The following is a 20,889-nucleotide window of genomic DNA, read 5'->3' on the forward strand; positions in this document are numbered from 1 at the left end:
GTAAAAATAAAATTACACTCGTTCCATGTCTATCCACGCGATGCTTGGACGCGCTTCTCGTATTTGCCGCCAAAAGTGTTCCGTTTCGCCGCGCGCGCGCAAAGGGCGGCCACGCGAAAACGGATTGCAGCCAGCCGTTAGTTCCTCTAACTGCACACAGGTGCTAAGTACGCCCAGGATTGCGGCGATGTCTCCAAGCTGTATCAACAAACACCACTCGGCGGTTTTGACAACAGTTTTTTTATGGTGAACAGAACCGAACCTTATTGCAGTAGAGTCCTAGAAAGCGTAGACGAGGCCCGCTCGCCGCGAGACATTTCATATCGATTTGCGACAGACAATTGCCCGAGAGCGATAGCCTAAACATGTGTACCGTAACGACCCGCGGCCCGCGCTAAATTGTCGAATTCTTTGCATAGCTCCACGCCCACCATTCGAGGTGCGCATTCTCGGCGAGATTTTCCAGTGTAGCGATTCGGTTCGCGCGTAAGTTGAGCACTCGCAGGCGCACGAGACTTCGCAAGCCGTCGTTTATTTTCGTAATGCGATTATTGTTTAGGTGGAGCTCTTCGACGAGCTCTAACGTCGACAACGGCGGTATGGCGGTTAGCTCGTTGCAGCCGAGGAACAGGTGAGTCAAGCGCGTGCACGTGGAGGCGAAATCGGCCGGAAAGGAACGCAGAAAATTACGCGATAGATCCAATCTCTAGTTAGAATCGGTCACGAGTTTAATTAGATCTATCATTCTTGACGTGCATTACCTCTACGTCTTTGGTGAGGGAGGGAACGGTTTCCAGGCGCTGCTGGCTGAAGTCTAGTACAGTAGCCATTGTATATACGGGTTATGGAAGTGTACGCTAACGGCGGGAATTTTGTATGTACGTATGTACAAAGGACTTTGATTATAAAACGTGTTGGCAGCTACAAAGCCGCTATCAGGCCGTGCACTGTTTAAAAAATAGTTACAGTGAAACTTCGTTCATTAATTAGTGTTCGCTTTTTTTACGATCATACTTACGGGTCCCAGAGGCAATTTTTTGAAAAATTCAATCGCCTCTTCGCGCGTAACGCTTCCAAAATCCTTACCATTGACTTCGAGGATGATATCCTTCGTTGCCAACCTCTCGCTCTTTGCCGCCGCTCCGCCAGGAAACACGTTCTTGACATAAATGGGCAAATCTCCTTTCGCCGATCCCTTACCGCCGACGATACTAAATCCGAGACCGGACGGCGTCTTGGACAGCTCGACGGCTTTCAAATTCGCGGCCGGCGCCGCTTGCTTGTGCACGGTCGACGCGATCGACCCAATAGACGAGCCGGATCCCGTGCGGCGATGCCGTCGCAACGTCCCACCGCGCTCCGACGGCGCAATCGACACGTTATCCCCCTCCATAATTGCCTCCTCGGACGGCATGGGAAAATCGCCGTCGCCGGCGGAAAATTGCATTGCCGCCGACGTCTTGCGTCGCACCGAAACGCTCACCTTGCGTTCCTTCAGCTTCGCCGTCTGCATTTGCTTTCGTCGCGCGACGATCAGCGTAACGTCGTCCGGCGTATTTTTAATGATGTCCATCGCTTCTTGCTTCGTCGTTCCGCCGACGCTTTGCTCGTTGACGAAAACGATGCGATCGCCGCTCCGGAGACGACCGTCGCGACCGGCGACGCTATTCGCGACGACTTTCTTGATGAGAATTACCTTGAGAGTCGTCGAATCGACGCCGCCGACGACGGTGATTCCGAGAGGGCCGCCGCTCTTTTTCAATTTTACCGTAATCAGTTCTTCGTCTTCTTGGGCTCGATCGTACTCGGCGGCGACGCTGTCGAGAAGCTTCGCTCGGCGCTCGTCGTCGTGCAGAGCGTCGCCGTTCTGCAACGGGCGAGCCGCTTCCGTCAGTTGAGGCTTCATAGCATCAAGCGGCGGAGAAGCTGATCTGTTGTTGTCAGCTGACGGTGGCACTGGACTCTCGCGCTTTTCGACTGACGGCGTTTTATTGTCGAGTCGAGGTGAAGAGGGCGGAGTTATTGCCGTCGGTGCTGGCGTCGTAGGCGGCGACGGGTTCGTCTTTTCCTCTTGCGGCAACGGCGCAAAGGAAGATAAGAGAGGCTGAGTCGTTTCCTCTTGACGCGACGGCGCTTTTGCTACTTGGATGACTGTCGGTTCGACGTCTTCGCGATTTGACGTCGAGGCAGCGGCGGCGAATAGCGGCGAATTTTTCTGCCTCGAGACGACCATTTCGATTCGAGGCGGCGTCGTGCGTAGGACTTCGAGCGCTTGAGCGTGCGTGACGCCGACGAGACAGTCGCCGTTTACCATGATGATTTGATCGCCTATTCGAAGTCGCGCTGCTTTGGACGCCGGCGAGCCGGCGACGATGTCGCGAACGTAAATGCAGGCGAGCGGCGTGTCGCTTCCACCTTCGATGGTCAGACCGAGCGACGGCGAACCTTGTTTGACGATCTAAGAAAAAGCAATAATCCAGTTTCTTTTATTAGTTTATATATATCCTACCATTAAAGTGATCACTCCTTCTTCGGGATCCTCTTCTTTTTTCTCTTCTGATTTTTTCTCAAACGCGGGAGGAACAGAAGGAGGAGGAGGAGGAGGAGGAAGTGAGACTGGTGGAGACGGAGGTGAGGGATGTCGCTGCTTTGACCCTTCTTTGGGAGCACGAGCGACGATCGTCACATTACCTCTCGGCAATCCACGAACGATGCCGTCGGCTTTGGCGAAGGACATGCTGCCGAAATCTTGTCCATTAATAGAGAGCAATACGTCACCAGACCTGGGAAAAGAAATCGGGTAAAAATAGAATGCTAGTACAATGGAAATGATTTATTTGCCTGAGGTTGCCATCCTTTGCAAGAGGACTACCGTTCGCGATACTTTGAACGATAATGTTTCCATCGCCGTCCTGTCCAACAGACAACCCAAACGACAAAATTCCCTTTTTCACTTGAATTTCAAACGGAAGAGTCGGCGATCTCGTTCCTTTTAGAATCTCCGTCTTAGACAGCGAAAGCAAAGTAGCAGCAGGTTTTACGCCGTCCTTGGCGCTCGAGGCGGGAACAGGCGGCGGACGCGACGTGGGAACAGGAACAGGAACGGACGATACAGGAATAGAAGGCACAATAGGTGGTTGAGAAGAAATAGGAGCTGACGTTGGAACGGGTGACGGAGCAGAGATAGGAGAGGAAATACTTATGGGCACTGAAGTGGACGTAGGATTTGTTGTTGAAGGAATGGATGGCTTCGAGGGAGAAACTGGGGTTGAAATGGGAATTTTCGGTGGCGCTGAGGCCGGAATAGGAGGCGGAGCAGAGATCGGAATCGATGGCTTTGAGGACGAATTGCTGGAGATAGGAATCGTTGGTGGTGGCGGTGGCGGTGCGTGTGAAGGAGCCGACGTCTGAAGGGGTGGCGGAGAAGCGAGCAGAATCGACGGTTTCGAGGACGAAGTCGTCGAGATAGGAGTGGAAGTCGGAATCGGCGAACGAGTGACGGGAGGAGGAGTAGGTTTCGATTCCGGCGTCGACGTGCGACGAAAGATGTCGCCGAAGTCTCGACTCCTCGCTCGTTGCGCCGCCGCCGTCAATTTTCCGACGTCCTTTCTCGTTTCGTTCGAACCGAGTCGCTGTCGCATCGTCAAAGCCGCCGGCACGATTGTGATAGAGCCCCGTTTTGCGCTCAAGTCGCCGCCGCCGCCATCGGCCGGCAACGACGGATCATCCGACGATTTAATCGACGACAAAGAACCGATCGTATTCTCGAGCGAAATTCGAGACGTTCGCAGTGACGTTCTCGATTCGGTCGCTCGAAGAGACAGAACCGACGACGACGGCTTTCTCACCATCGCCGGATCGAGTTTCGTCGTGCGTCCGCCTCCGCTCGACGGAGGAGCGTCCGTTTTTTCGCTCGCCGGCGGACTGTCCGGCGGAGGCGGCGGTTCAGACGGCGGCGGCGGAAACGAGATCGGCGGCACGTCGACGTCGTCGTCGGTTCTTTCTCGAAGAATTTCGACGACGACTTTTCCGATGGCGTCTTTCATCGCTTGAAGAACGTCCGAATGACTGAGACCGCAAAGACTTTTTCCGCCGACCGAGAAGAGACGATCGCCAACTTTTAATCGGCCGTCTCTGTGAGCGATGCCTGATGGACTAATGCGACGTATCTACAGTAGAGCGAGGAAAAAAAAAACATTCGAATGCTCTTTTCTTTTTGTCTTAGTACGTACCTGATAGAATTTGCTCGTATCTCCCTTACTCACTTCCAAACTGAGTCCCAGGAAAGCGCCGCGCTTCTTTTCTACGACAAACTCCAACAGGCGAAAATTCTCGTACTCTTCATTCGTCTTGCGTCGACTCGCGTCATTCTCTGACGTCTCCAACTCCAATCGAACACCCGAAGGACTAACGGCGTTTTCACGCGACGGCGACTCGATTTTAGCATCAGACGGAGGCGGCGGCGGCGGCGGCGATGACGGCAACGCCGGTTTGCTGTCCGCAAATAAACGTCGTCGCGTCGCCGTAGCCGTAGCCGTCGCCGCGTCGTCTCGAAGAACATTCTGCGTCATCATTCCCGACTTAATCGCCTTCATCATCGCCTCCCGCTGCGGATCGACGAACATATGATCGACAGCGGCGACCGCTTCGGACAGCGCCGAGCTCATGCTCGTCAAACTCGACGTCGACTGCGACAACGCCTGGGAGGGTTTCGCCAGCGGAACGGACGACGAGTCGTTCGCTTTTGTCGTCGTCGTCGTCGTCGTCGTCGTCTCCGAATCCAAAGTGCGCGCAATCGCGAGCTCCACTCGTCGCGACGTCGCCTTGAGCGTGCCGACGATTTCGGCGTTCGTTAGCCCTTCGAGTTGGATCCCGTTAACGGCGACAATTTCGTCGCCGACTCGCACGCCGCCGTCGAAATCGGCGGCGCCGCCGCGAACGACTCCCGTGACGAGAACGCGTTCGGTGTCCATGCCCTTGCCGCCGACGATCGTCAGGCCCATGCCGCCTCGTTCCGGCTTGACGATCTGAATCGTTTCGACGGGACCGCGCGGTCCCGTCTTCGCTCGTCGCAGGCGCGCCATCGCCTGCATCGTATCGCTTCCCGACGCTTGATTCTGAAGACGCTGTTCCATGGCGACGCGAAGAGAGTTGGCCGAAAGACGAGACGAGACGTGAGCGAACGGTTTCGACGTTTCGTCGGCGGAAGCGGCGGCGGCGGCGGCGGCGGCGAGCTCCGGTTTCGACGCACCCATTTTTTGACTCAAAATTTCGGTCATCGACGCCAAAAGCGACGGCGACGTGGCGAGAGAATTTTCGGCAGACGAAGGAACCTGAGCAAAAAATACGATAAAGTCATATATTTTTTTTTCGGCCGCGTTTCAAACACACGGAAAGAAATTTCTCCGCTCCCTCCTCCTCGTCGTTCGTCGTCTTGAGCGGCCCGAGCGACGGGTGGGCTTGCGACGGCGATTTTCCCATGCTTCCCAATCGTCTCATTGTGTTCGGTCCGGCCGCTTTGAGTCGCACGAGCGACGGCGATTGAGCCGCTCTCTCCTGCGCCGAGCTGATTTCCATGGCGCGCTGAAACTCCGCTTCGCCGTACGCCGGATTGCTGTAGCGTTCGAGAACGATGTCCACGGGGCCCGGTTGAAGTGCGGCGATGATTTTCGACGCGCTCGCTAGCGGTATGTCGCAGAGATCGCGACCGTTTACGCGAAGAATTCGATCGCCTCGTCTGAAAGACAAAAAACGTCTAGGATGCGCGCGAATCGATTTCCTGTGTTTTTTTTTTGCGTACAGGATTTTCTCGCTTTGCGATGCTACGGAATCTTCGGCGATGTACGACACGAAAACGCCGTGTTTGTCGGCCGCGTTGATGCCGGCAATGCCGATACCGAGACCTTTGTCAGAAGCTAAAGTTTCGGGGGGTTACAAGTGCAAGGCTGAATTTAAAGATTTCTTACGTTTAACCAGAGAAACTTGGACCGTTTCTTTAGTTGGTTCAATTTGCCGACTTCGAACGAGAAGCTGAACGACTCCCTTACGAAGATTCTAAAAAAAGCCCCGAAGTCTCGATTTCATTAAAAAATCGAGTTATTGATTCGTTTTGCCTTGAAGTAATCAGACGCTTCTTTCTGGGAGAAGTCTTTCAGCGAGACGCCGTTCACCTCCAAAATCTCGTCACCTAAGAAAAAGGGAAAAATTCGAAATTTCTCTCGCTGCCATTTGTTTTCACCTTCTCTCAGTCGTCCGTCCGTAATCGCAGCGCCTTGAAGATTAATCGTCTTGACGAAAATCCCTATATCTCCCTTCGCCGATCCTTTTCCGCCGACAATCGAAAATCCCAGCCCTTTCGTCGGACCGCTCTCTTTGACTAACGTTATGGACTTGGGCGGCGGAGCGGGACCCTTCGTGTTCACTTTCGGTGCCGCCGCCGATTTTGACGGCGACGCCGTGAGTCGAGCCCACGGCGTGATCGGCTGAACGGTTCGATTTATTGCGACGATCGTCGGGCCGTTTTCGTCGGACGGCGTAGGAAGCGATATAATCGATCGTTGTCTCGTCGATTCGTCGTCGGATTTCTCCGACGGCGGCGGCGGTTCCACGCGAACGGCGTTTGTCTTTAGAGACGTCGTCGAGGAGACGGCGTGTACGGAACGAAGGCTTTTAGACGACATGGAGCGAAGATGAGCCGTCGAGTTTCCCTGCGACAAGCGAACCCCAATGATTTTTTTCTCTCTATAGGATCATCGTAAGAGTCTCACCTCGCAGGAGACGACTAATTGGAGAATGCTCGGCGAACTGTTCAATATTGCCATCGCTTCCTCGCGAGTTTTACCGATGACGCTCTGGCCGTTGACGACGAGGAGTTCGTCTCCCTTTTTTAGTCTGCCGTCACTGCGACGCAATCGTTCGATTAGTATTGAATCTTTCTCTCGTACGTCAGTTTGGTTATTACCGATCGACAGCTCCGCCGCTCTCGATGTCTTCGACGAAAATTCCCGTGTCGACGTTGCCGTCAATCGTCACACCCAATCCCAATCGACCCTTTGTCAAGTGCATTTTACGCACCTGCTTCTTCTACACGCATATACACAATACCGTAACGTCAGAAAAAAAGGCGAAAGTTTTATCTCACCCGTAAACTCGCAACCGAACCCAAGCCCGTCTGCGACGACGTGCTGCGAGCAATAGCCGCCGCCGCTTCCGCCGTCCCAGATACCAAACTCTGCTCCGATTCCCTTCTTCCGCCCAACGACGGTCTAAATATGTCGTCATCAAAGGAAGCCGCCGTCACGACGGCGACGGTATCTTGGGGCGGCGGCGACGGCGGCGACGGCTGTGGCGGCGGACTCAAAACAGCCGTATCATCGGAAAGATTTCTTTTTCCAACTTCGACGCTCATTTCCTGCTGTTTCGACATTCGACGAGCAAAATGACTAAATCGTCGCATCGACGACTTGCGTCGTCGCTGTGCGCTGCTGTCTTTAGTTGCAACGGTCAACGAGAGACGTCCCGAACGCAAAGCGCTCTCCACAAACCACCTAAAAATAAATAATAGAAAATATTATGACGTCAAAAAAAATGACGTCTTACTTCGCTCGTTCGACGGTGACGCGCGTCAAACGATGTCCGTTCACTTCGACGAGCTGATCGCCTTCGCCGATTCGATCGTCGCGATCGGCCAAGCTGCCGGGATCAATGTAGCTAATGTAAACGTTGCCGAACGCTTTCGCTCGTTGTCGATGATGACGAGGACCACGCGAATGGGCCGAGTTCGAGTCCAAGTGGATGCCAAGCGGATGATCGGGGCTCACGTCGTCGAACGCTACGACGCGAATTTCCGTCGGATTGTCGCCGATCAGCGCCGTTTCCTTCGCGTGGCGAAATTGCGACGGCGCAATGCGTCGATTGGCGTCGTCGCGACGATCTCGCGCCGCCGGCAGGAGAACGTGCACGTAATCGTCTAACATTTCGATCGCTTTCTCCAGCGACGTCGCTTGATCGTCGCTGCGCGTTTTGCCCTTTAGCTCGCGAAGGAGCCGAAGGCTGCGTTCGGCGTCTTTCCGTCGGAGCGGCATTGTCGCGCGAGGCAACGCCCCTCCGACGTTCGAGGACGAAGTTTGAGGAAGTAGAACTTGTAGGCCACGCCTTTCGTTCGTTTGCCGATTGGAGTGAACGCGCTCTTATTGCTGTGTCGCGATTCTGTGGCGTTTCGCTCCGTAGGAGCCGAGCGCATGCGTTCGGTTGTCATGTCCTCCCACTCGCTATCACTCGCCCCCCTCGTACCCTCCTAGATGAAAACAAACCGGTTGCCAACTATTGCGACGATGGGGGACGAACGAGCTAAGAAGCGAATCGAGTTCGAAAAGGTGTTCGAGTACTGGAAAGCGGGAAAAAATGAACAGTGCAAGGTAAAAAGAAACAAGGGAGATGATTGACCTTTTGACGACGTTGTGTCTCCCGTAGGCGGCGGTTGCGGCGCGAATCAAAGCGAGGAGAGAAGAGGAAGAGCGTAGGGAGGCAAAGCGCGCGGCTGGATTAGTAGCCTATCAGCGATGGAAAGCGGCAAAGCAGCGCGAATACGACGAGGGATCGAGCGACAGGCGACGCGCGAGGGAGAGCGAAAGAGCGGCGAGGGAGACGAAATCAAACAGACAGAAACAATCCCAGGGCGCGTATTGGGTATGGAAAGAGAGAAAATCGATGGAAGAGAGAGAGAAAACGCGATCACTGACCCCATCCCCACAGGAAAGGACACGGAGACGAGGTAACGGACAAAACCAATCGTACCTCAATATGAGTGATACTGTAGCTTCTTTAGCTTCTACGCCTAATCTTCCCGGTTACTGTAGCGTGTGGGCTTGCGACGGTCAATTAGCTTCAAAAATCGAACAGAGATGTCCGAGAAATTCTCTCGATAGTCTCACAACGTCCCGACCCTCTTCCTCTTCGTCGTTGAAAATAAATCGATTTGCTTAGAAGTCTTGAAGCGATTTTATAGCGTCGCGTTGACCGCGTCGCTTCTCCGTCTTCTGCTTCGCTTCGCGTTTCGTCTTGCCCGTCGTGTGCGTCTTCGCCTTGGCGCGCTTCTCCAAATCGCGTCGCACGCGATGCCGCATCAGCGCGGCGTCCATGCGCGTTCGCATGACGCTGTCGTCGATAGCGACGTCGCCTCCGCGAGAAGCGGCCGCATCCCGATGAGGTCGAAAGAATGCGTTCTCCGCTTTTGAATCGTCGTCGTCGTCGTCGTCGTCGTCGTCGTCGTCGTCGTTCGAGTCGACGTCATTAGCAGTAGGCTCCTCTACTATTTCCGCCGCTTCAGCTGTTGCTGCAGCAGAAGAAGCGACCTCTTCCTCCTCTTCCTCCTCCTCCCCACTGCCCGTCTCTGAACTTTCGCCGGAGTCAGGGTCTCCTTCTTCTTCTCCAAGCCCAAGAGCCTACATGAAATGATTGTTTCAGGGGGATCTGGCTTGTGATGTTATATACTTCGTCTAGGCTCTTTGCCAAGTCTTTTGTGAATCCGCTTGCGAATATCTGCACGTCCAATGAACCTCGTCTTCTAGTAGGACTTTTGGAATTTAGATATTTTTGATTCTATTTGATACTCACACGACGTCTTCTAACTTCGGATATCGCTCGCTCTCGTAGCTAAAACGTCGTCGCATAAAATCTCTAATGCACTGAACGTCTCTATCAAAATACCTTCAACAAAGAATTAAGAATGTTAAATCATTGAGCCCCCCCCCCCCCCCTGCCTCACCATTCAGCATTGGAATGGGACGTTGAAATCATCTGCGGAAAATCAATCACGGTCACCTTATCCTTTTCATCCAACATGATATTGAATTCATTGAAATCGCCGTGTATGAGACCATATTCGCCCAAGCGAACAATCAAGTTCATGAGATCGCTATATAATCCCGGTGCATCTTCAAGGTGATGCACTTGCTGGAGAGGATATCCGTTCACGAGTTCCATGACAACGCAGTGTCGATTAAAATCAACGGGACGAGGCACTGGGAAACCGTTGTCATAAAGAGCCTAAATCAATAAATAGTACTCATATTTTTGTTAAGAACTGCGCATACTTTCATGAAGGCGAACTCTTTCATTGCAGCCAATCGAGATAGATAAAGCCACGAGGCATTTTTACGATGACGCAGATAGTCCCTTTTCTCTTTTAGCTTTCGAAACGATGTCCGTCCCAACCTAAAAGGTCAAAATAATCAATTATTATAAATTTAGCTGTTCGTGAAAAGTGCCATCTCACCTGTGCAATTTTAGGCAAAACTGTTGACCCGATTCATCTGCCACAATGTAAATATCAGACTCTTTTCCAACGCCAATCTGATTGCCAACGGAGTGTAGCACGCTGCGACTAGAAAAGGCTTTCAACGCCAGATAGTCGTAGCCTAAGTAAGTGAGCCGATAGCCCTCGTCTGAAGAGAAGAAGGCTAGCGCTAACAGGACGGATTCTTTCCCTTGTTCTTACAGCGTTTTCCGTGCTCCCAGCTCACTAGGTTATGCCTTGATAGCTCCTTTAGAATTTTGATGCAGCCGCCCGCTCGCAGACTGGCGATCGAGGCGACCAGCGACGGCGGAACGATTTCGTGGTTCTTCATGCCCATTTCGACCTTTTGAGAAACCGCTGTGCAATCGAGAATAAAGAATATAAACGTAGCTACCGCAGTGAGAACTCGAAAGTCGTCCTTGGTCAGATAGCGAAGAAGAGTCACTTGCAATTTGCCCATTTTCTTTGTTGGAGCGTACGCTAAAAGAATATTCTTACGGTAGAGCCAGAGACTACAGTAGAGCCGCATCATGCAGGACGAAACGACTCTCCTTGATCATGTCAGTGGCGACGAGTCAGATGCAGAAGAGCTACCCAAAGACGACACGCCACCGCCGCCGTGTCTTCGCAAACGAGGCTGGATGACTCTTCGCTACGCGCTCGTCGCCCTAGCATTGATTCTCAACGTCCTTCTCGTCGTCGCCGCCGTCTATCGAATCGCCGTCGATCGGCCGTGCGCGCCCGAGCTCGAATGGTGGAAAAAAGCGATCATCTATCAAGTCTATCCCCGTTCGTTCCAGGACTCGAACGGCGACGGCATTGGCGATTTGAACGGCATCGCGTCGCGTCTCGATTATTTTCGCTACGTCAACGCCAGCGTCATTTGGCTCAATCCTATCTACGCGTCGCCGATGAAGGACAACGGCTACGACGTCGCCAACTACACGAACGTCGATCCCATATTCGGAAATTTATCGCAGTTCGATTCTCTCCTCGCGATGGCGCACGATCGAGACGTTCGCGTCATTCTCGACTTCGTGCCCAATCACTCGTCGAATCTTCATCCGTGGTTCGTCGAGAGTCGACGAAATCGGACGAATTCGAAACGAGATTGGTACGTGTGGGCGGATCCCGATCCTCTAACGCGAGGTCCGCCGAATAATTGGCAAAGCGTTTTCGGCGGCAGTGCTTGGACGTATGACGTCACTACGGGACAATATTACCTACATCAATTTCTCCGCGAGCAGCCCGACTTGAATTATTCCAATCCCCACGTCGTCGAAGCGATGAACGACGTGCTGAGATTTTGGCTCGATCGCGGCGTGGACGGTTTTCGCGTGGACGCTTTCGCTTTTCTATTCGAGGATCCGCTATTGAGAAACGAGACTGTTCACGGCGATTTATCTTGGGCCAATATGACGCATACGTATACGCAGAATTTGCCTGGCGTTCATGACATTGTCCGCGGTTGGAGAGCGGTTGTCGACGAATATTCGGATCGGTTTATCATGGGCGAAGTGTATGGTGACATTGACGTTGTGGCGTCATATTATGGCACATCTGGCGACGAATTTGATTTCCCGTTTAATTTCTTGCTGATTGAGAATCAAAATTGGACGGGAATCGGGTTCAATGGAACGGTGAGAAAGTGGATGGATGCCATGCCGGAAGACGGATGGCCAAACTGGGTGATAGGAAATCACGACAATCATCGCGTTGCCACGCGATTCGGCGTGGAAAAAATGAAAACGATTTACCTGGTCATGATGATGCTTCCCGGAACCGTAACGTCGTACTACGGAGAAGAAATTGCAATGAGAGACGTCGACGTGCCAAAGACCCAAAGACACGACGTGGCGGGACGAGACGCGGAGCGAACGCCTATGCAGTGGAACGGGTCTGCTCTCAACGCGGGTTTTTCTTTGACCGAGTCCCCGTGGCTGCCTCTTGCTCCGGATTACGCGTCGGTCAACGTTGCGACGGAGAAAGAGAATTCGACGTCGATGCTTCGCATGTATCGTCAGTTGGCCGAGCTCAAGGCGAATCACAGCGCGCTGCGCGGCGATTCGTACTATCCCATTTACGCTGACCTTGATCTCTTCGTTTTTCTGAGGGGCGAGTACTATAAGGAAGACGACAGGCATTTTCTTATCGTTTCCAATTTGTGCGAGACGAAAGAAGCGACCTTTAATCTCCGTCAATTCGACCGGCTAGAGTCGTTTGCGGAGACGGGAACAATAGCGGCGTCGACCAGCATGACAAACATTGGTTCTTCAATAGACTTATCCCGAATGAACGTTTTACCGTACGAAGCCCTAGTCATAGCATTGAACTAAGAGCTTTTACGTATAATGAATAAAAATCTTTTATGATTACCTGATTTCACTAGAGATTATCTGGACTCCTTAGATTTCTTCTAGGAGTTCAGATACGCGCGTCGCTGAATAGTTTAAAGGAAATGTAATTTATTACCGCATCTTCTACTAATCAAATTCAATACACACAAATTACTTTTTGCGGAGAAAGAAAGAAAGCGAGAATCCTCCGACCTATACAGCCACGCACTACCCCACTCACTTGACAAACGCGGCCACCGAGGCCCACAGGATCTCGTTGGCGCCCGGCTTCTGCGCCTCAACGTCCGGATCGACGTCCAGAAGCTCCTTCACGCGTTTCATGGCCAATTCGTAATCGTCATCGGATAGAGACGTGAGCGCGTTGTCAAGAACGTCGGAAGCGTGCGCCAATAGAACGAGAGCCAAGACTCGCTTATCGAAACGCTGCGCGTCGTTCACCCAGCGACTCAGCAGCGCGTCTTGGACTTTTTTGATGACGCGCTGCTTGGCTTCGGCGTTCACAAGCGGATGGGTTGTCATATCGAAAAGAAGAAAATTCTGCTTTTCCGTCGTCAGGACGCCTTTCTCGACGAGATTCTTGGCCAGTCGTTCGCGAACGTTGCGCAGTTGAAAACGAAGTTTGAGAGGATTCCACGTCTCGCCTAAGAAAGGAACCCAAGATTAAAAAAAAAAAAAGATTTATAGATTATAACTACAGGTGAAAAACTTAATTTCTGAAACCTCTGCTTGAAGACAGATGGCACATTACCCATAGTTTGCGTTAATAAGAAAGACCCACATCCCATCAAAGAACATATATGCATACTAATAATAATAACTGACTCTTCCTCACCGCTCAAGAGCTCTATCCAGTTCTGGATGGTGTCGGGTGGTTCTGTCTCTTTGATGTGCTTCAGCGCTTCGTCGAGAAGGACGTCGCCCGTCTGTCGCGGGTCTTTGACCGAGACTTTTCGACTTAGAAGTCCGCGTCGTCGCATTCCCTGTCTTTGGAGTTCGATTCGATTTCGTAGGCCCAGTTCGATCATGAGACATCCGCGGAGGCCCGACGATATGCAGTCGTTCCAAAACGACGTGTAACCCTGCGTTCGTCGTTCGTTTATCGTGATCGGGCCCCCCCGCGAGGACTCACTTCGCGATCTTTGATGCCGAGAAGTAGGATTTCTTCCATTAGCGTGAGTCGCGTTGCTTTCGAGTCTTCCGCTTCGTCTTCGGACGGCGGCTGCGGGTCGACGTCGTCGTTTTGGGCGCCTTCAGCCCCTTTGTGTTCCATTCTTTGAACGTGAGTTCCGGTTCGACGAGTCGCCATGCCTTTTTACATTAATCGAACGCTTTTTCAATCAGCGATCACTAAACGCTGAAGGGTCGAAATACTGATAAAGAAACACAGGATTCCGTATATTTTGTTGACTCCCAGTGAGGACAAGTAATTTGCGCATGCTCTCAGCTCCCGAGCGTGTCTCCCTAGTCCGTGGCGAGGTAATCCTCTCGAATCGGCTTTGCCACTGCGATTGTGACTGCAAACACTCTGTTTTATTGAAGATTGTAGCCTATAGAGATGACTCGCTACGCAAAAGAGCCAGAAAATCCGAGCAAGAGTAAGCAAACCTTCGAATCGCTATCGAATGTGACTCAACTCGCGTTGTCCTCCGTAGCATGCAAAGCTCGCGGGTCGTACTTGAGAGTTCACTTTAAGGTAAGAACCCGAACTCGAACGCCGACGAATCGAATCGAACCGATGTCACAGAACACGAGAGAAACGGCCAAAGCGATCAAAGGCATGCACATACGCAAGGCCTATCGCTACCTCAAAGACGTGATGGAAAAAAAGCAAATCGTTCCTTTTCGACGCTTCAACGGCGGCGTAGGCCGAAAAGCGCAGGTAAAACGACCTCGTCCCTCGCGGGGGGACCCTCGTGTGATGAAGGAACCGCGCGCTCCCAGGTTAAAGTCCACAATTGGACGCAAGGACGTTGGCCGAAAAAGAGCGCTCAATTTCTTCTGGATTTGCTTAAAAACGCCGAAAGCAACGCCGAAGTCAAGGGACTGGACACGGATGCCCTCGCCATCGATCATATCCAAGTGAACGCGGCGCCTAAGATGAGACGACGAACGTATAGAGCGCATGGAAGAATAAATCGTAAGAAAATGAGCACTAGTAGATCCTAATTAAATATAATAATAATAATATAATAGTTTAATTGATTAAGGTTCTACTCTTACTCGTTTGCTTCTCTTAGCCTATATGTCCAGTCCGTGTCATATTGAATTGATGCTGACTGAAAAGGAGCAGATTGTGGAAAAACCTGAGGAAGAGCTACAGCAGAAGAAGAAAGTATCTAAAAAGAAGTTGGCTCGGCAGAAGAGAGAAATGCGTGACTGAGTAGCATAGGGAGGCTTGGTTTCGTTTTCTGCCTTGATACAAAATAAAAAAACGTCTTACATAAGTCATCCCAGCCGTTTTCGCGCATAGTCCACTTTACTCCAAAAGAAAGAACTTGAGACGGGTAGATAGATCGATCAATCGATAGATAGATACATAGAATAGATACTAGACTACACACAGGAGACCAATCTACATTTCAGGACCAGGGAAGGTATGGAAAAGTCCCGTCAAGCTTAACAAAATAGACTTTTCTCCTCCGACAGAGAATCTACAGCTAAGAATTTGATTGAAAGAATCACACAGCCGAGCTACGCGGTCCCTTATATTCAGGAAGCGGTGCCTCCGCTTTTGGCATAGTACTTTTAACCCAATTGGCGAATTCCGCATTTGAAACGCTTACGTTCTTGACAAACTTGTGATCCTGTGAAAAAAAGTGGCAAAATTATCATCAAAGTTTCGGCTGCATGCGTCTACTAACCGCTAGTCCAGCTAAGTCAGGCCTGTGAGCTGGTTTCTTAACCAAGCTAGAAAGAGAAGAAGTTGAGTCATCATCTCTAAATCATATTAATAATAATCTATCTTTCTGTATAACCGTCAAGGTACATACTGCATCTCTAATACTGGCTTACCATTTATTAACAAACTCCGTGAAATCGCTAGAAAATCCGCAATTTTCCGGCAACGTTGGAGGAGGCTAAAACCACAATTACCATTACCACGCACTATAGCACTCAGACACGCGGCCTTACCTCATTCACAATATATTCTAGTAGTTCAAAGATAGCCATTGTCCGACTGCTACTGCCGTCATCTCCCTCAGCATTGGCTTCTGTCTCTGCCAGGAGAGCCCCTGATCCGGCTACAGGCCGTGCGAGCGCCTCGCGCAATTCCTCCGGCTTTGGCGGCGGAATAGGATAGAGTCCAATTGCCACTTCAATCAGAGCCAACCCCATGCTCCATATATCAGAATGAACGGAATATTTCGCGCCGAGGAGACGCTCCGGCTACAGGAAAAAGAGCAACAGAATAACTAAGAGTGCAGTTCGTCGTTCTTCAACTATTAACTATTTATAAACACGTAGCCGTCTAATCACTGCACTCATAACTAAACAAAAACACTTCCATACCGACATGTATGATCGGGTGCCTACAAAGGAGTCCAACATCGAATCGATCAGATGGCCACTGACACCAAAGTCACACAGCTTAATTCCTCCTTTTGAATTTACTAGAATGTTCGATGGCTTGACATCTAATCAAAAAAAATCTCTTCCTTTTCTCTCCGTAATCTGTATAAAATGACCCCGCCTACCTCGGTGCATTATCTTGAGATTTTCTCGAAGATATTGAAGCCCGCTGATAACCTGGTAAGAGAAGAAGATAAAGGCGGGGGGAGATGAGTTCCCGAGGGAGATGCTCACGTGATGGGTGATTTTCGCTATCATTTGTTCAGGTATTCGACCGCATCGTTTCACAATCAAATCAAGCGATCCGCCATCCTGAATTTTCGTTTTCGAGTGAAAAGGAGCGAAGAGGGCGGAGTCCTACCATGTATTCCATGCAAATCGAAATCTCTCGTTCCGAATTGAAGGCGCTGAAAAAACCGACGATGTAGGGAGAATTGCAATCGTGGAGCACTTTCAATTCTCGCATGATCGAATTTCGAATGGCCGGCTTCACTTCCAAATGAATGAGCTGAGGGGGAGGGGAGGAAAACAGAGCGAAAATAGAAAGAGAGAACACCAAAAAGGCGTGAAAGGAGGCGTCTCTTCGCACCCCGGGGCATAAAAAAAGATATAGTCCTTTAGATTCTCCCTCTTTCCCTTAGGTCGGAAAAAGGCTACAGGGCATTACGTCACGTGAACCGTCTCCCTCTTCCTCCAATTTTTTCGATTTTTCCCCCCTCACCTTTCGTGCCATGACAATCTGCGTCGGACGATGGCGAACTTTCTCGACGACGCCTCCGTTGCCGGCGCCGAGTTCGCATAGGCGTTCGAGATCTTCGTCTCGCAGATCGGCTTCGACTTTGGATCGTTGTAGCCGAAAGTCGGCCTGATCGAAACTGCCGCCGTTCAAATCGAGCCGATCGACGTCGGCGACGAGATCGGATGAAGCGCTGCGAGAGAAAAAGCGAGGGAGAAATGAGAGGGCCCCCTACCGATATCCGCACGACGTACCGAGTATCGGGATGCGGTGGGTCCAATTGGGCTGCTGGCAGTTGAGTGTCCTGACTGGGCGGTATTTCTATCGTTAGAATGGGTTTCCTAGGTTTTTTGCTCATTGTGAGACGTCCGTGCGTGCAGTGGTACGACGCGACTCCCTCTCTCTCTCCTGTCACTGTTATTGACCCGAGTGGGTTTTGCGCAGGCGCGTCCCTCGAGGTTCCGGCGGGAGAAGAATGCTGGAATGGTCGGAATCTGACCAATATGTAAGCCTGCTGTAGGTCTTCTTATCAGGCGGGGTGGTCTGTGACGACTTCTCGTGGTTTTCGCTTCCGACGATCGACGAAACGCGGTTTTTTGGCGCTATTTTTATGCTCCTGCTGGATCGTGATTTGACGTAACGTCCACGGCTTCCGGTGACGCCATCGCTTTCGCAAAACGAGTCTATCCGACTAATAACCGCAAGTCCTCGAGAACTCCGACCTATTGACGTCATTTGTAATTGTTAGCGCGCGCGCTCGCAGCCCTGCAACAAAACTTTTCCGGATTTCGCGTCATGACGGCGTTTCTGTCTCGTCTTCGAAGTGGTCTCGCTCACGTGAAGCAATACGAAGACCTCTTACTCCAAGCCAAAGCGCGCAGCCTCGTTCCAATTGATCTTCTCAGCTCCAAAGCAAAGAATCGATCCAAAGCGGACGAACGCGATTCTCTTCTGCTCGAACTATTGTCCTGGTTCAAACGCGATTTCTTTCGTTGGTGCGACAGTCCCAAATGCGATTTCTGCAACGCCAAAACGCTTCCTCGCGGAATGGGCCCCCCGAACGAACAGGAGCTTCGTCACCAAGCGAGTCGCGTCGAATTGTACGCGTGCACGACCTGCGGTCGTGAGACGCGCTTTCCGCGCTACAATGATCCGGCAATTCTGCTCGAAACGCGTCGTGGTCGTTGCGGCGAGTGGGCCAACTGTTTTGCGTTCATTTGCCGGGCTCTCGACTACGAAGTGCGTCACGTGCTCGATTGGACGGACCACGTGTGGGTCGAAGTCTATTCGGAAGCGCAGCAGCGATGGCTTCACTGCGACCCCTGCGAAAATAAATGCAATAAGCCGTTAATGTATGAAGCGGGCTGGGGCAAGAAGTTGTCTTACATCATTGCCTTTTCAAAAGACGAAGTAATAGTAGTTCCCATAGCAACATAGAGGCAGCACGTCTGTAGTTTAGTGAGTGAAGGACTTCTTAGATTGCCGATGTTACTTGGAGATACTCAGCCAAACATGACGAGGTTCGTAGTCGGAGAAAGGAGTGCTCTGAAGAATGGCTTGTTCGCACTATTCACCATCTCAATCAGCAGGTGAAAAATGCTGCGTTGTGACTGGACTTTCGGTGGGACGTTGTTATAGATACAAAGTCGACTGCCTGGGGATCGGGTTGCAGTGTTGCAACAGCGAACTGTCAAAGAATTGACTGAGTTCTTGACTGTTCGTTTGGCAGATGGGGACGAATTGCAGGGTCGGGAATCTGGGTCTGAAGCGTGGAGAAGGGAAAGAGGCGAACTAGGAAAAGAGTCAATAAGATCAACCAAGTCACAGGTAAGAAATAGGGGAGTTAGACCTTTTGATCACTGAACATTTCATACTTAGGTTGGCTACGTGTTTACTCCTAGTCAGGACGAGCTAACGAATGGGCTCATGGCTGTGTGTTACAGCCCAGTACATGACGCGTATTACCGTTGCATGAGTGATGACATACTTCCTGAAAGTGCACCTTATATCAGAAGCTGGAGAGAAGGGCTTTTCGACTATACAGACGTCTTCCTAAAAGAGGAGTCCGACTGGGAAATGGTACCTAATAAATCAGATAAAGACGTTCATTGCTCTATGTAGGAATGATTACTACTACTTTTTTTGTAAGGTTTACTTGTCTCGCGTTGAGGGAACTGACGTTGGAGAAATAGGCTGGAAATTTGATCTCGGCGGCGCCGACGTTTCAATCTCCTGCGCACTACTCAAGTGTTCGTCGACTACATACGAAAACGGAAAAGTAGAATGGAGCATTAGAATAAGTGACGGAAAAGACGTTTCTATTCCTTTGGGAGGTATGACGACGTTAAAAAAACTTATCCTAAAAACGGCGTTCATTTTGGGCGTAGATAGCGACGCTATTGAAGTGACTGAATTACAGGGAAAAAAGACATTTGAACTTCGTGCGCGTCTGTTGGGTGGCAGAGGCGACGTCGCTTGGCAGCACAGTCAACTATTCCGAACGCCACTTAGCAACAAGAATGGCTTTCCCTTTGAAATTACTCTAATTTTTGAAGACAGCGGTGCCTAGATTATTTTTGTACGAATTCTGTATTGTCCGTGGCGTTGTAGTACGAGAGAAATGAGCAAAACTTACCCTTTTTGCCCTTGACTTCAGCGAAGGAAATATTTGATGGCCATTCTTCACAGATGCCTTCTTTTCTAAGAAATTGGCGGCGAAGTAAAAAGTGCCTAAGGAGCAGCTAAAATCTTTCTCGTGAATTCAGGCAGGACAAAGGATGCCCTGTGCACATCCGTGTTGTAGTACTTCAAGCCCATGGCGTTGATCTCTTCATTGGTAATCTTTCTCAGCGGTTCTTCGAACCGGATATCCTGTTCAGAAGTAGTGCTAAGAGAAATCGATAGCACCGTTTCATTTTTTTCTTCTTACTGAACTGCAGGCTGATATCGCAAAGCCTATCTCACCCGATGGAAAGCTAGGAACGCTGGCGTAGTAATACGAAGAATTAGGAAAGACGGTTTTGGCAAAATCTAATTCGTAAAAACACTTGGACCCTTTCAACCAAGGCCCATCCTCTAAAACAAACAAAATTCAAAAGTTATTTCCAAAAGCTGCTGCAACCTGCCTTGAGTGACGTGTATCCCATTTGAATTTAGAGCATTTTTGACCATCTGAAAATACGTTGTATTGAAAACCGACTCGGCAGGACCTCGAAGAAAAAATAATTTAATTTCCCCATTATAAATCTATAAGCATAGTACCTGCTTCATCCGAAACGTCCGTTATAACGACGTCAAATTTCCCGGTGTGCTTTTTCAAAAACTCAAATCCGTCCCCGATGTGAAGCGTCAATTTATCGCTGTCGAATCCGGTCATCATAGAAGGTAAATGCTTCTTGCACACGTCGATGACGGTCTAGTGTAAAAAAAATCGCGCGATGGATCGAGAACGAACGCGTTGCGCTCACGCCATCGATTTCGCACAAAGTGACTCGTTTCACCGCCGAATGCTTGACCGCTTCGCGAAGAATGGCGCCGTCGCCTCCGCCGACGATCAGCACCTTCGCGAAACTATTTCGCTGGGGGGAGAGAAAGAGTGCGTGTGACTCTCACTTCGGCCGGGTTGGGATGGCAGAAAAGAGGCACGTGCGTCATCATCTCGTGGTAGGTGAATTCGTCCTTTTCTGCGCACTGAATAACGCCGTCGAGCACGAGAACGTTCCCGTATCGTTTGCTGCGCCCCGCGAGAGAGACGGATAGGAATTCTACTATTGTTCTAGTGCTCGTATTTACTTGTGGAAAACGAGGACGTCCTGGAACGCCGAGCGACCTTCGTATAAGACGTCGGTCACTTCGAAGGACAATTTCTGCCCCGGCCAGAGGTGATCGCTCTCGGAGAACCAGCCTTCTTGAAGAACATTCATCGCGCA

General features: G+C 50.9%; 9 protein-coding genes and 1 long non-coding RNA gene across 13 annotated transcripts; 5 read left to right on the top strand and 5 right to left on the bottom strand.

Moving 5' to 3' along the window:
• The first annotated feature begins 52 nt into the window (after positions 1-52).
• LOC136192150 (uncharacterized) lies at positions 53-986 on the top strand. The gene is made up of 2 exons (XR_010671109.1): positions 53-486; positions 560-986. It is a non-coding gene; the product is annotated as an uncharacterized lncRNA (long non-coding RNA).
• Positions 898-8,784, bottom strand: LOC136192137 (inaD-like protein). 3 transcript variants are annotated; one of them, XM_065980656.1, is made up of 15 exons: positions 8,446-8,784; positions 8,347-8,386; positions 7,600-8,296; positions 7,142-7,547; positions 6,962-7,083; positions 6,768-6,900; positions 6,239-6,707; positions 6,114-6,187; positions 5,967-6,054; positions 5,801-5,915; positions 5,392-5,737; positions 4,233-5,333; positions 2,842-4,169; positions 2,510-2,783; positions 898-2,458 (listed from the first exon to the last, which is right to left on the bottom strand). In XM_065980656.1, exons 3-15 carry the CDS (start codon positions 8,082-8,084, stop codon positions 983-985), a joined length of 6,417 nt encoding a protein of 2,138 aa, XP_065836728.1. In that variant the 5' UTR covers positions 8,085-8,296; positions 8,347-8,386; positions 8,446-8,784; the 3' UTR covers positions 898-982. The 3 variants fall into 3 exon arrangements, with proteins under 3 accessions (XP_065836728.1, XP_065836726.1, XP_065836729.1); XM_065980654.1 differs by having other exon boundaries at positions 7,600-8,386; XM_065980657.1 differs by lacking the exon at positions 8,446-8,784 and having other exon boundaries at positions 7,600-8,394.
• Positions 7,941-8,987, top strand: LOC136192149 (microtubule-associated protein 9-like). The gene is made up of 3 exons (XM_065980669.1): positions 7,941-8,417; positions 8,473-8,773; positions 8,828-8,987. The coding sequence occupies exons 1-3, from the start codon at positions 8,301-8,303 to the stop codon at positions 8,983-8,985; spliced, it is 576 nt and encodes a 191-aa protein (XP_065836741.1). The 5' UTR covers positions 7,941-8,300; the 3' UTR covers positions 8,986-8,987.
• LOC136192145 (uncharacterized) lies at positions 8,804-10,805 on the bottom strand. The gene is made up of 8 exons (XM_065980664.1): positions 10,692-10,805; positions 10,499-10,640; positions 10,277-10,445; positions 10,095-10,215; positions 9,767-10,047; positions 9,616-9,708; positions 9,493-9,565; positions 8,804-9,443 (listed from the first exon to the last, which is right to left on the bottom strand). The coding sequence occupies exons 1-8, from the start codon at positions 10,755-10,757 to the stop codon at positions 8,982-8,984; spliced, it is 1,407 nt and encodes a 468-aa protein (XP_065836736.1). The 5' UTR covers positions 10,758-10,805; the 3' UTR covers positions 8,804-8,981.
• LOC136192142 (alpha-glucosidase-like) lies at positions 10,792-12,677 on the top strand. The gene has a single exon (XM_065980662.1). It carries the CDS (start codon positions 10,828-10,830, stop codon positions 12,631-12,633), a length of 1,806 nt encoding a protein of 601 aa, XP_065836734.1. The 5' UTR covers positions 10,792-10,827; the 3' UTR covers positions 12,634-12,677.
• A 68-nt stretch (positions 12,678-12,745) lies between these two features.
• LOC136192443 (Golgi phosphoprotein 3 homolog sauron-like) lies at positions 12,746-14,950 on the bottom strand. The gene is made up of 4 exons (XM_065981051.1): positions 14,875-14,950; positions 13,784-14,816; positions 13,487-13,733; positions 12,746-13,295 (listed from the first exon to the last, which is right to left on the bottom strand). The coding sequence occupies exons 2-4, from the start codon at positions 13,958-13,960 to the stop codon at positions 12,871-12,873; spliced, it is 849 nt and encodes a 282-aa protein (XP_065837123.1). The 5' UTR covers positions 13,961-14,816; positions 14,875-14,950; the 3' UTR covers positions 12,746-12,870.
• LOC136192444 (large ribosomal subunit protein uL22-like) lies at positions 14,088-15,098 on the top strand. 2 transcript variants are annotated; one of them, XM_065981053.1, is made up of 6 exons: positions 14,088-14,130; positions 14,194-14,249; positions 14,307-14,347; positions 14,399-14,533; positions 14,596-14,791; positions 14,892-15,098. In XM_065981053.1, exons 2-6 carry the CDS (start codon positions 14,210-14,212, stop codon positions 15,032-15,034), a joined length of 555 nt encoding a protein of 184 aa, XP_065837125.1. In that variant the 5' UTR covers positions 14,088-14,130; positions 14,194-14,209; the 3' UTR covers positions 15,035-15,098. The 2 variants fall into 2 exon arrangements, with proteins under 2 accessions (XP_065837125.1, XP_065837124.1); XM_065981052.1 differs by having other exon boundaries at positions 14,109-14,249.
• Positions 15,099-15,163: 65 nt separating this feature from the next.
• LOC136192439 (dual specificity mitogen-activated protein kinase kinase 1-like) lies at positions 15,164-17,573 on the bottom strand. Its single transcript, XM_065981046.1, has 10 exons — positions 17,215-17,573; positions 16,946-17,153; positions 16,586-16,732; positions 16,459-16,536; positions 16,350-16,401; positions 16,165-16,289; positions 15,787-16,041; positions 15,667-15,731; positions 15,516-15,561; positions 15,164-15,458 (listed from the first exon to the last, which is right to left on the bottom strand). Exons 1-10 carry the CDS (start codon positions 17,316-17,318, stop codon positions 15,333-15,335), a joined length of 1,206 nt encoding a protein of 401 aa, XP_065837118.1. The 5' UTR covers positions 17,319-17,573; the 3' UTR covers positions 15,164-15,332.
• Positions 17,032-19,594, top strand: LOC136192438 (peptide-N(4)-(N-acetyl-beta-glucosaminyl)asparagine amidase-like). The gene is made up of 6 exons (XM_065981045.1): positions 17,032-18,370; positions 18,439-18,549; positions 18,599-18,787; positions 18,839-19,039; positions 19,110-19,293; positions 19,348-19,594. The coding sequence occupies exons 1-6, from the start codon at positions 17,756-17,758 to the stop codon at positions 19,527-19,529; spliced, it is 1,482 nt and encodes a 493-aa protein (XP_065837117.1). The 5' UTR covers positions 17,032-17,755; the 3' UTR covers positions 19,530-19,594.
• Positions 19,595-19,627: 33 nt separating this feature from the next.
• On the bottom strand, positions 19,628-20,889 carry LOC136192442 (spermidine synthase-like). Its single transcript, XM_065981049.1, has 7 exons — positions 20,753-20,889; positions 20,573-20,693; positions 20,428-20,520; positions 20,222-20,375; positions 20,086-20,169; positions 19,890-20,035; positions 19,628-19,831 (listed from the first exon to the last, which is right to left on the bottom strand). Exons 1-7 carry the CDS (start codon positions 20,881-20,883, stop codon positions 19,691-19,693), a joined length of 870 nt encoding a protein of 289 aa, XP_065837121.1. The 5' UTR covers positions 20,884-20,889; the 3' UTR covers positions 19,628-19,690.

Source organism: Oscarella lobularis, chromosome 10, assembly GCF_947507565.1.
Source record: "Oscarella lobularis chromosome 10, ooOscLobu1.1, whole genome shotgun sequence".
In the NCBI taxonomy this organism is placed as follows: Eukaryota; Metazoa; Porifera; class Homoscleromorpha; order Homosclerophorida; family Oscarellidae; genus Oscarella; species Oscarella lobularis.

Bases quoted from the DNA above. Each gene is read 5' to 3' on its own strand.
- LOC136192137 (XM_065980656.1), bottom strand. From the start codon at position 8,084: ATGCCGCTCCGACGGAAAGACGCCGAACGCAGCCTTCGGCTCCTTCGC. The intron at 6,901-6,961 runs GTAATAACCAAA...ATTGCGTCGCAG, and splicing joins AGCGGCGGAGCTGTCGATCG to TGACGGCAGACTAAAAAAGG. The intron at 5,916-5,966 runs GTAAGAAATCTT...CCGAAACTTTAG, and splicing joins CCAAGTTTCTCTGGTTAAAC to CTTCTGACAAAGGTCTCGGT.
- LOC136192443 (XM_065981051.1), bottom strand. From the start codon at position 13,960: ATGGCGACTCGTCGAACCGGAACTCACGTTCAAAGAATGGAACACAAA. The intron at 13,734-13,783 runs GTGAGTCCTCGC...CGACGAACGCAG, and splicing joins TCGGCATCAAAGATCGCGAA to GGTTACACGTCGTTTTGGAA. The intron at 13,296-13,486 runs GTGAGGAAGAGT...TTCCTTTCTTAG, and splicing joins CTGGATAGAGCTCTTGAGCG to GCGAGACGTGGAATCCTCTC.
- LOC136192145 (XM_065980664.1), bottom strand. From the start codon at position 10,757: ATGGGCAAATTGCAAGTGACTCTTCTTCGCTATCTGACCAAGGACGAC. The intron at 9,709-9,766 runs GTGAGGCAGGGG...TCTTTGTTGAAG, and splicing joins TCCCATTCCAATGCTGAATG to GTATTTTGATAGAGACGTTC. The intron at 9,444-9,492 runs GTATATAACATC...CATTTCATGTAG, and splicing joins TGGCAAAGAGCCTAGACGAA to GCTCTTGGGCTTGGAGAAGA.
- LOC136192438 (XM_065981045.1), top strand. From the start codon at position 17,756: ATGACGGCGTTTCTGTCTCGTCTTCGAAGTGGTCTCGCTCACGTGAAG. The intron at 18,788-18,838 runs GTAAGAAATAGG...TTTCATACTTAG, and splicing joins TAAGATCAACCAAGTCACAG to GTTGGCTACGTGTTTACTCC. The intron at 19,040-19,109 runs GTACCTAATAAA...TTTTTTTGTAAG, and splicing joins AGGAGTCCGACTGGGAAATG to GTTTACTTGTCTCGCGTTGA.
- LOC136192444 (XM_065981053.1), top strand. From the start codon at position 14,210: ATGACTCGCTACGCAAAAGAGCCAGAAAATCCGAGCAAGA. The intron at 14,534-14,595 runs GTAAAACGACCT...GCGCGCTCCCAG, and splicing joins GCGTAGGCCGAAAAGCGCAG to GTTAAAGTCCACAATTGGAC. The intron at 14,792-14,891 runs GTAAGAAAATGA...TGCTTCTCTTAG, and splicing joins AGCGCATGGAAGAATAAATC to CCTATATGTCCAGTCCGTGT.
- LOC136192439 (XM_065981046.1), bottom strand. From the start codon at position 17,318: ATGAGCAAAAAACCTAGGAAACCCATTCTAACGATAGAAATACCGCCC. The intron at 16,537-16,585 runs GTAGGACTCCGC...ACGAAAATTCAG, and splicing joins CGATTTGCATGGAATACATG to GATGGCGGATCGCTTGATTT. The intron at 15,732-15,786 runs GTAAGGCCGCGT...TTGTGGTTTTAG, and splicing joins TAGAATATATTGTGAATGAG to CCTCCTCCAACGTTGCCGGA.
- LOC136192442 (XM_065981049.1), bottom strand. From the start codon at position 20,883: ATGAATGTTCTTCAAGAAGGCTGGTTCTCCGAGAGCGATCACCTCTGG. The intron at 20,036-20,085 runs GCAGGTTGCAGC...TGTTTGTTTTAG, and splicing joins TGGGATACACGTCACTCAAG to AGGATGGGCCTTGGTTGAAA. The intron at 19,832-19,889 runs GTAAGAAGAAAA...ACTTCTGAACAG, and splicing joins CGATATCAGCCTGCAGTTCA to GATATCCGGTTCGAAGAACC.
- LOC136192149 (XM_065980669.1), top strand. From the start codon at position 8,301: ATGAAAACAAACCGGTTGCCAACTATTGCGACGATGGGGGACGAACGA. The intron at 8,418-8,472 runs GTAAAAAGAAAC...TGTCTCCCGTAG, and splicing joins GAAAAAATGAACAGTGCAAG to GCGGCGGTTGCGGCGCGAAT. The intron at 8,774-8,827 runs GTAACGGACAAA...TAGCTTCTTTAG, and splicing joins GGAAAGGACACGGAGACGAG to CTTCTACGCCTAATCTTCCC.
- LOC136192142 (XM_065980662.1), top strand. From the start codon at position 10,828: ATGCAGGACGAAACGACTCTCCTTGATCATGTCAGTGGCGACGAGTCA.